Source organism: Lacerta agilis, chromosome 2, assembly GCF_009819535.1.
Source record: "Lacerta agilis isolate rLacAgi1 chromosome 2, rLacAgi1.pri, whole genome shotgun sequence".
Taxonomy (NCBI): domain Eukaryota; kingdom Metazoa; phylum Chordata; class Lepidosauria; order Squamata; family Lacertidae; genus Lacerta; species Lacerta agilis.
The window spans coordinates 79,541,717-79,552,780 of NC_046313.1; the positions used below are offsets into that span (position 1 = coordinate 79,541,717).

General features: G+C 44.0%; 1 protein-coding gene across 1 annotated transcript in view; it reads left to right on the forward strand.

The window, feature by feature from the left end:
• APPL1 (adaptor protein, phosphotyrosine interacting with PH domain and leucine zipper 1) overlaps positions 1–5,182 on the forward strand; it is a 32,200-nt gene extending 27,018 nt beyond the window's left edge. Inside the window, exons 21-22 of the mRNA XM_033140963.1 lie at positions 488–577; positions 4,334–5,182. Of these exons, the coding sequence (XP_032996854.1) occupies positions 488–577; positions 4,334–4,483 (240 nt within the window). The 3' untranslated portion in view covers positions 4,484–5,182. The remainder of the gene's footprint in view (positions 1–487; positions 578–4,333) is intronic.
• Positions 5,183–11,064: the final 5,882 nt, after the last annotated feature.

Genomic DNA, 11,064 nt, shown 5'->3' on the forward strand with positions numbered 1-11,064 from the left:
ACTTTTTTTTGCTTTACAAATCCCTACCCACTGCCCAGCCATATCCTTTGAGAAAATGCTTCATGACTATCTGCCTCTAAAGTATTATTAACTCGTGACACGTGGTCACTATGAAATGATGCTCAGCTTTCATTTTAAAAAGCAACAAAAAACTTGCAGCATTGCAAAGTAGGCAGGAAATTCCTTTTCAAACTTGTATTTGGTAGTGTTGCCAACAGTGTCCAGTCTAGAAATTGTTTGGTTTGGTGGTTTTTTTGCTTTTCTGCTGTAATCTGATGGTGCAGAAGAATCATGCAGGCAGTTCCTCTATTTTGAAGGGCAGCAGCAGATATTTATTAAAAAACATTTGCTACATACATCAGTTCTCTGAAGTGAAACTTTCAATGGAACATATATAACATACTAATGCAATTTTTCATCAAGTATTTATGATGTAGTAAATTACTTTAACAATTATTAATGTCCTGTGCCTTTTTTAATTTTCCAGGATCGCAGAACATCAGAAAAGCAGAAAGAAATGGATAGAGTGAAAGAGAAACAACAAAAAGAACTCAGTAAACAGAAACAAATAGAAAAGGTATGTTGTCTGCCAAAATTTTACCTGGAAAAGAACTTGTATGCAAGAAAACAATTTGTTCTAATGACTAAACCACAAAATTTAGCTTTAGAATTTTCATGAGCTTGGGCCTTCAGAAGAGCTGAAAGTGGATAGATTTTTCTCCCTGTTCACACTGGAGTTTGAATTCACCTAATGAAGTTAATGGCAGTACATTAGGATAGGCAAGGGAAAGCACTACTTCACGTAACACATAATGAAGGTTTAGTGTTCACTGCCAGAAAATATGCTGATAACCACAGACTTGGATGGCTTTAAAAGGGAACTGGATGAATTCATAGAACATCTGTGTTGAGAAGCACTGAAAACTAGTTACTGGAGAAAAGGCAAGCGGTGGGGAAGGCTGGTTGTCTTCATGCCCTGGAGTCTTCCAAGAATTGTCCAGTTTTATAACTTGTGGTTTGGTGACCATAGTAAAATTCTAGTCTTTTATTGTTGAAAATCATTGCACTATTTGTATGCCTATTATACATAAGAACATAGCCCTAGACCAAAGGCCTACCCTATCTCACAGTTTCTGGCCAGATACTGTACCTCTGGGAAGCCCACAAACTAGACATGATGGCAATAGCCCTCTTCATTGTTTCCCTGCAGCTGGTATTCAGAGACGTGAGAAATTCAGCGTCATACCCTTCTGATTTTGGCTTGCCAGACAGAACATTCCGCACTCTTCCCCCCCCCCCCAATAAAGTTTCCTAGTAGTTCTCCTGACTCTCCGGAGTGGATTTGAGGGAGGCACAGTGAAAGGAGGCAGGGAAAGCTCTCAAGGGAACCCTGGCAGTGGCTTCTGCTAACGCTTAAGAGCCCTTGAATCTGGGCCATGGTGTCACTGATCCTGGAGGTAGTATGCAGCCATCATGACTAGCAGCCATCAATAGCCTTATATTCCATAAATTTGTCCAATCTCCTTTTAAAGTAATCCAAGTTGGTGGCTACTGCATATCATGTGGTAGCAAATGCCATAGTTTTAGCTGTGCATTGTGCAAAGAAGTGCTTCCTGAATCTTCCACTATTCAACTTCATTGGATGACTGTTATGTATTGGGTTTAACACATGTTATGATTCTAACCAATCGTAGAAGCGTAGGTGGATGAAAGTTCTAATGGCAAGCTCTGTCAACTGCCAACTGGCAGTTCTTGTTGGGGCTTTCAGAGTGTGTTCTTGTTTAATATGGGAGTGAGCTGTTGAATAAACGCAGTTACATTGGGCTTCTGACTTTTCCTGAATATTTAATATTGGTGACGAGGATTGGATACATGAGCTCTCGCTAGATACCAGAGGCTTGAGACTGCAACGCAGCACAGCCACCTGCGAAGCCCCGGAAACGAGACCGTGCCTGCCGCGTCTTCGCAACCACCCATAATCGCACAAGCGACTACTTCAGGTCTGAGGATGGCCACCAGTCATAGTCGGCCGCCACCGGACTTCGATATGAGCCATCCTGCAGAATGGCCACAGTGGCTCCGCCGAATAAGGAGCTACGTCCGACTACAAGGCTTCACTAGGGAGGCAGACAAGGTGGATGTGCTATTGACAGTGCTGGGAAGTTCCGCCATCACTACTGGAAGGTCTGATGGCACCCAGGGACATAGAGGCCTGCACTTTCGATGAGCTGACACATGCTATGACAAGACACCTCGCACCTCAGCCAACTAAGAACCACCGCCGCTATGACTTGGCGCACAGAGTGCAACAAGCGCAAGAGTCAGTGAGTGAATACATCACCGCGCTCCGGGCAATTGCGATGTATTGCCAATTTACTGACATCGAGGAACGACTTCTCGAAAGATTCATCACTGGCGTGCGAGACAGCCATCTCCGCCGCAAGCTGCTGGCAAAAGATGACATCACAATGATGGAAGCAATAAATATGGCCACAGCCTTTGAGAAGGATAATGCCCATGAGGCGGCCTACAGCCTTCATGCCAAAGTGAGAACTCACCGCATACAGCGAGACCAGTCATCTTCTGTAGATTCCCACAATGAGGATGTCCACCGAGCTTCGGACAGATCCGACCGACAACACAGCTCCCAAGCTACGAGCACATTGTTGAACCAGCGATCATCTGACGCACCTCAAGGGACCTGCGCCAGCTGCGGAGAAAACCACGAGCGGCGGACATGCAGGTTTCGGGATGCCACATGTCGCCGCTGTGGGAAAACTGGGCACATTGGTCGAGTCTGCCGCTCCAAGACCTCCGGAGCACGACCCAAGCAACGTGTCCATGAGGCCTTCATAGAGGAGGAGTTACAGTCCACCTCTTCAGCCAGGGTACTGCAACTTCCGTCCCCGGGGCCCAATAGAGGGATCCCCATGTACTACTCCATAATATCTGCTAAGACTCTGAAAGAGCTTTGTCCTGACGGCGGTCCTCCTCTCCGCCCGGCCCCCATAGTGCTGCGGGACTTCCAGAGGAAAAGAATACAGCTAAAGGGTATGGGCACCTTCAAGGTCCAGTTTAAGAAGTACACCAAGAATTTGAACCTCATCATAACTAAAGGCCCATTCACTAGCCTTCTAGGCCTAGCATGGTTCGGGCCATTAGGCTTAAGCATTTCAGGGCTTAATCAGATTTCCCCAGGGGCAGAATTCGAATCAATCTGCCAGGAGTTTCCATCAGTCTTTGATGGAACCCTGGGCCTGTACAACGGACCCCCGATTTCCCTACGGCTGAACCCCACAGTGCAACCCATCCAGGTCAAGGCCCGTAGAGTCCCGTTTGCACTGAAACCCAGGATTGATGAGGAGCTTGATCGCTTAGTCGCACAAGGGGTCTTAGAGCCGGTAGATTCGGGAACCTGGGAAACCCCAATTGTCACACCGGTTAAGCCGGATGGCTCAGTCCGTATTTGTGGTGATTACAAATGCACCCTGAACCGGGCCTTACAGGACCACGCATACCCGGTTCCAGTAGTGAACCACGTGTTAGCGACCCTGGCTGGGGCCAAGATTTTCGGGAAGTTAGATTTAGCGCAAGCTTATCAGCAGCTGCCCGTTGATGAGGCCACCGCAGACGCCCAGACAATCGTGACTCACAGGGGTGCTTTCAGGGTCAAATGCCTACAGTTTGGAGTTTGCGTGGCCCCAGGGTTATTTCAGAGCCTAATGGACCGTCTCCTTAAAGGCATCCCCAGAGTCACACCGTTTTTCGATGATGTGCTGATTGCCGCATCATCAAAAGAGGACTTTACCGCCAGATTACGGACAGTGCTCCAATGCTTCCAGGCAGCAGGACTTAAAGTAAAGCAGAAAAAGTGCCTGTTGGGAGTTAGCAGTGTGGATTTCCTGGGGTTCCGGGTTGACGCGGACGGCCTGCATCCAGCAGAGGACAAAGTGCACGCCATTTGCGATGCCCCAGACCCAAAGAGCAAGTCAGAGTTACAAGCCTTCTTGGGACTTCTTAATTTTTACCATGCATTTCCAGATTCTAATATAATCACTTTCACCATACAATGCATAATTTTATAAAACCGTATCATATCTTCCCTTACTTCCCTTGTTCACCTTTTCTGTAAAACAAAAATCTCACATTGTTGTAAACTTCCTTTGTAGGCTACCCTTTCTGCACCTTTTCCAGCTCTGTAATACCTTTTGGGTTATGTGGTGATCAAAATCTACAAAATCTACACTGGTATTCCAAGTGTTTCAACAGCATAAAACTGTATAAATGCAATTACAATGGAAAGTCCCATTTAAAAGTGGATGCTTTCTTTCAGGATTTGGAAGAGCAAAGCCGGCTAATAGCTGCTTCTAGTAGATCCAACCAGAGCACTGGGGAGGGACAATTTGTAGTCCTTAGCAGTAGTCAGTCAGAAGACAGCGATTTGGGAGAAGATGGAAAGAAGAAACGAGAATCTGAAGCATGAAGTGACTCTGGTGTGCAAGTCTTCGGACCTGTTGTCTGACATGGCAAGTCGAAAGTCGGAGAAACAAAGGTGGTGGGTTTGCTTTATTAGATGAAACTCCATTGTGCTTTGATTTTTCTTAAACAGCCTGCTTAATGTGAATATGGACTTTCTTCCATATCATAAGGTACCATGGTGAAACTTAGAAGAAGTATACATGACTATATATGGATCTTTTCTTTTCTTCACTTGCCTTGCTGTGCAGATAATTTCATGAGGAAAAAATTGGTATAAGGTAAGCATAAGAAATAGACAAAAGCTTTTGTCTTCACTTTCAACCTGCATTGGATAACCATTTAGTGTGTTGTGGCAAAAACAGAGTCCTTTGACTCTTTTAAAGACCTAACAAATTTAATATTATGAAGTGGAGTGTAGTCTACAAAGGGCTCTGCTATAATAAATTTGTTAGTCCCTATTTTTTCAAAGTTCATTTTGATTCCCAAAGATTACTGAGAACAGAAACAGAGTGCTTGCATGTAGTTTAAACATGTCTGAAAATGAATTGCCAGCAGAGAATAGTTCAGGAAAACTGGTAATGCTGCAATGGTATTTTTACTTGAGAATGTACTTGGTGGTACTGCCCTTGGCTATTCTGCATTATACTTCAGAGCACTTTGGTGTGGAGGGTGTCAGAGACATTAAAGCACATATTAGAAATTAGGCTGCAATTGCAGTATGTGTTTTGGTAACGTATGAATATGTTTTGTAACAAATACAAATAGATGAGAAGAACAATTTGTATGGAGACATTGCCAACTATTATTTCAGATAAAACTGATTCTGTGATCTGTGCCCATATTTGCACAATTTCTCTAAATACTGTTTAGCAAGACCTACTGAACAATCCCACATACAACATAAGTGCCAAATCACTGAGGGAAATTATGCTGACCTTCTTCTTCTTGATCATTTTTAATTGCAAGTGCATGACAAGTTTAGTTATATCGAACATGCATTGGCCTTTTCCTCCAGCAAAGTAATACTATTAATACAAAACAGTGCATCTGTTTTTACAGTAGTCAGATCCTTTAGTTTATGCAAAAAGAACAATTGGTCTTACCTGAAGAGCAGACTTGATAGGTTGGGTATTATCTTGTCACATGACAGAGGCAGGATGGCAAAGAACCCTGGGAGGCAGGTGCGGTCATTCCTCAGTTTTATAGGATTCACCAAGCTTCAACAGGCATTGAACTTACAGTAGGAATTAAAAATCTTTACATATGCCTATCTCTGGCTCAATGTGTAAACTTTAAATAAACACATGTTGAAAACAATGCAGCAACTAACCAAATTATCAATATCACTGCAGTCTATACCAGGGAGAGGTCCCATTCATGTCATCATTAGCCTATCAGATCTACTCTTCAGATAATACCAATTGTTCTGTTTAAGTTGCTGATGCCATGAATGGGATGAACGTATCACAGCTTTCCCAATTAGGGTGTGTCCCAACTGCAGTTACAGTGACTAAAGCACCTGTTGAAGGACTCTGTGCCCAAAGGTAGCGGCAGACAAAGCAAACAGGTCCATTTTGTAATGCCTGGTGAAAATACTTGTGAGGACTAAGTAGCTGCTTTACAGATCTTTAATAAAGCAGCATTAACTATAAACTATAAAGTTGCTGCTGATCTAGTGGAATGATCTAATATGTGCAATGGCTGAGGCAACTTGAGTGACTCGCACCCTAGAGGTGTGCAAGCCCTGCTCCACCCTTGCAAGTGTGGAAGGAGCAACCTTTATACCCATAGTTGAAAGGAACAAGGAGTCGGTGATTCTAACATCCTTTCAATATACACCTTCAGTGTAAGGCAAACATCAAAGATGTCTCAGATGTTTTGGATCTGGACAAAAGATAGGTAGCACCAACTCTTGCTGGACATGAAAGTGGGAAAGGACCTTCAGTAAAAAGGAAGGATCTGTTAGAATGAACTGGTCTGTGACCAAAATAATAAATTCATTCAGTCTTTGTTGATCTCTTAGAACCCCTTTGTCTTTGTGAAAGGTGCACAGATGTTTAGCCACCAATAATACAGGCAACTCAGACACTTGACATGCAGACATAATGGCCACGGGGAAGAGAACCTTAAAGGATAGATGCTTTAAAGATATCTTGCACAAAGTTTCAAACGGTGGTTTCTGCAGTGCTGCCAGCACCATATGCTAACTCCAGGAAGGAAAACTATGTGCTACTAGTGGGTTTTGCAGAAATGCCCCCATCAAAAAGCGTTTAACTAATGAGTTTTGCAAATCTGTGAAATGGGGGCATGACCTGTAGTGCACAAAACTGAAGGTATTGGCAGAAACTTGCCTTTTTAGAGTATTTGGTTTCAAACCATTCTGTAGCCCATGCATTGAAAGTGTAACATAGTTCACATAGAGCTTCAGTTCCGGAAATGTCCAGAACTGAAACTTATGTGGACACAGCTTTACTGTAGAAACACCAAGTTGATAAATTGGTCCAGGTTGCCTGATATATCCACACAGTGGAAGGTCTGCATGAGGCCAAAATGGTGAAGATGACAGCTGCATCCAACCCTTGATGTTTCAGATGGCTGCATTCAAATGCCATGCAGTTGAACATAGTCACTCTGGATGGAACAATGGTGTTTGCTGCAGTAGGTAGGACAACACCAGAAGATGGCAAGGAGGTGAGATGGCTAGCTCTTGGAGCTCCGACATCCAAGGCCTGCAGTGCCAGAAAGGGGCCACCAGGATGTTCTCTTTCTATCCTGATCTTTTGGAGAACACATTGCAGAATTGACTGGGGGGGGGGGTATATAGGAGACATTTTGGTCAAGGTACCATCAAGGCATCCCATGCTTCCACTTGACTGTCTTTGAACCTGGAAAAATAACATGAAACTTTATTGCAAACAGATCCACTTGACATGGACCTAGATACTCCTGAATCAGGTGGAAGACTTGCCTATCACTCCCTTCTCGATCCGGGGGAGTGGATGCTCAACAGTCAAGTCTGAGAAGCTGACAGGCAAGTCTGAGAAGCTGACATACAGAGGCCCAGGATTATCGATAGATGCTTGATATCAATTTCCTTGGTAGATTTCAGCAGAAATGCTGCTGCTCTGATCTTGTTGGTGCACTCTGGAGACAGAGCCACCAAACCTTTGACTTGGCTTCCAGATGGATAAGCTGCTGTGATGGAACAAGGCAGCTCTTCTCCTTGTTTATCAGGAAACCATGTGATTGAAGGGCCAACATAGTCGCTTGGAGATACTCCTGAGCTCCTTGCAGGGTTGTCAAGATGTTTCCAGAGCCGATTCCCTTGACGTTTTTTGCACGCCACACTGGCTGTTGATGCAATGCACATAACTGGAGGCAAGAAACTAAGGACAGCCATCTCACCACCAGAGTTCTTTCCTGAGTGTGGTGATGTTTTCATGGACTGTTTACTTTTCCCTCCCTCCTGTTTCATCCTCACCTGAGGAGATTTTGGCCATACTCTTGACAGTGACCTCAGTTCTCAGGCCTGATTTCTGTTTTCCTTCATTCCGCCTTTTCCTGGCCTGGTTCAGATTGATATGGTCCATGTAATAAACACAAATCTGTTGATCATGAACAGTTTCCCATCTTAAAGGCAGTTCATCACCAACACAGTCAGCAAATGTCAATGGCTTTGTAATCAACATCATCTGTCAGTGTCTTGATGTGCAAGTGAAAACTTTGGCTTTTTAGTGCTGCTGCCTCTACCTGCCTCCCAGCCAGGCTTGTTTCCGTCGCCAGCAGCTTGCTTCCTTGGCCCTTCCCTCAAGGTCCCCCGCTCCCTGGCTGGCGCTTGGCTGCTCCTGAGGCACTCACCGCTGAGCGGGAAGGAGCCCCTCGCTAAACGTGCGCTCAGCTGAGGTGGCAGCAGTTGGAGCAGGGTTGTCACTCTTAAAAGTAGATCATTGAGATATGGATAGATACAAATCCCTTGAAGATGCAAGTAGCACAGTGGTTCCCAACCTTTTTTTTTTTGGCTATGCCTCACCTAAGCATTTCTAAAATCCTGATGTCCCCCCTCCCTCGGTGACATATAATTCTTATTATTCAAAAGGTGAACTATTCACGTGGAAGAAGCTTAAAAGGCCATTAACTTGGTCTAAACAAGCTTCCAAATTACCCCCCTAAAAATCATATTGCCCCCCTGTGGGGCGTGTGCCCCATGTTGGGAACAACAGATGTAGTGTTACCATCACCTTGGTAAAAACTTGGCGATGAACACCAAGCCAAATGGAAGGATGAGGAATTAGTAATGCATGTCACCTATGGTGAATCTTAGTACCTGTTGATGACATGGATGCATTGGAATTGAAAGGTACACATCCTGGAGATCTGTGGATGACAGGTAATCGCCCACATGCAGCGCCTCCCTAATGGAATTGAAGGACTCCATCTTGAACTTTTAAACCACAAGGTGTGTGTGCGCCACAATTTGAGCTGCCATTGCTCTGGCTGAAAACTGATTTACAACCAAAGTGGCATATGCCACGAAGACTTCTGTTTTAAGCTATTTATTGAAGGACTGCAGTATCCTCACACTATCCTGTGGAGGATTCTTTAACAATTTAATCCAAATAATACATGCACGGGTGCAAGTGGAAGTCGTGCAAGCTGCTCGCATTGAAAGTGCAGTGGGCTTATGTGCTTTATGCAAGGCAAAATCCATACGCCGGTCAGTCATATCTTTTAACTGTACCTCCCCATTCTTAGGCAATAAATTCTGAGAGGAAAGGGAGACCACAGGCCTATCCGCAGAAGGAGCCTTTAGCTGTACCATAAACACTGGCTCCAGGGAATAAAATTTGTTAGCTAAAGTCATTCTCCTTTGATAATGTAATGGAGCATCCCAATCAGCTTTAGCCACCCTCTTCAGTGCAGCAGGAACCATCAAATAATTTATCTGTTGAGTGCGTATCTGTCAGCAGAGAAATGCCCTTAGGAAAAGTGGCCTCAGCAGACTTACTTTCCTGTGAAGTCAGACGTAAAGTAGACATGACCTTATGAAATGTTGTAAAATTAGACTCCTGAAACAAGCGAATAGTAGTTTTTGCCTCCTGCAGTGAGCCTTCACTCCACTCATCCTCCTCTTATTCAAAGAATTGAAAATGACTTGACACCTCTGAACACAGAGATGGCAGGTGGTCATTCTGAGCTGCCACGTCATCTAGCATTTGGTAAGGATTAAGAGAAAGGAAAGGAGAATGAAAAAGAGACCGCAGAGATAATTAATAAGCTTGGGCTGTTTCCCCCCAGTAATATAAGGGCTTAAAGCAGAAGTTAGAAATTTTTGACCTTACCGCCTTGGGTGACCCTGCTGGGAGTACGAGATTCCCGACGGCTTTGCTCACAAGGCTCATAGGAACGTGCAAGCCCACTCACCACGACATGGTGATGATCCAGCAAGTGAGTCATGTGTGGATGCCTGATTATCGTCTTCCAAAGCAACTACTGTATTCTGAACTTTAAAATGGAAAGCGTAACGCTGGTGGTCAACAAAAGAGATTTAAAGACTTTCTCACTGCAAATCTAAAAAAATGTAGTATAAACACCGACAACTGGGAAACACTGGCCTGCGAGCACTCCAGTTGGAGAACAGCCTTTACCAAAGGTGTCATGGGCTTTGAAGACACTCAAACTCAGAATGCAAGGGAGAAACGTGCTAAGAGGAAGGCACGCTTAGCAAATCCACACCGGGATCAACTCCTGCCCGGGAACCAATGTCCCCACTGTAGAAGGATGTGTGGGTCCAGAATTGGCCTTCACAGTTACTTACGGACTCATTGTTAAAACCGTGTTTATGGAAGACAATCTTACTTGGCTACGAGTGATCGCCAAAGAAGTAGTAGTTAGAAATGGAACACAAAAACTGAAAGAACTGTAAGGTAAAGGATGAAGTATATGCAAAAGTAACCAAAATTAGATGGGAAATTAGTTCAAAACCCCAGTTGAAAAGAGAGATTGAGAGCCAGAAAACAAACTGCTTTGACAGGCAGGAGAGAGAAAAACTGAGGAGTGACTGCCTCTGTCTCTGCCTCCCAGAGTTCTTTGCTTTCCTGCCTCTGTCACATGACAAGTTAATACCCAACCCATTCATGGCATTGGCAACCAACTCAAATTGTGAGTAGATAACATAAAGAAATCCATTTCAACCTGTTGATTACCACTTTCTCATGTGGTCTGCCTTTTTATCTAAATCACTTCTTAAAAGAAATCAACAAAATATATTCAGTATTTTTTTTAGAAACAATGTGAGAGAAGAAACCAATGTTCTTCCCAAGCTTTGCAAAATCTATGCATCACTTCTTTCAACCCTAGCAGGTTTTCAGTTACTAAGAACACCTAACTTTGGGGAAAAGCAAACCCAAAGGAGAATTTAGTTTTTCTGTAGCAAAAGAAAATGCAGCAGCCAATATTTGGGACCTTTCAGAATACTCCAAACCTTTCCCACCCTTCTCCAGAGAGCTGTGGAGGGAAAATTCATTTTGGCCTTTATAACACTTCATTGTAATGTGTGTTAAGAAGCTTTTTCATACACATTGGGGG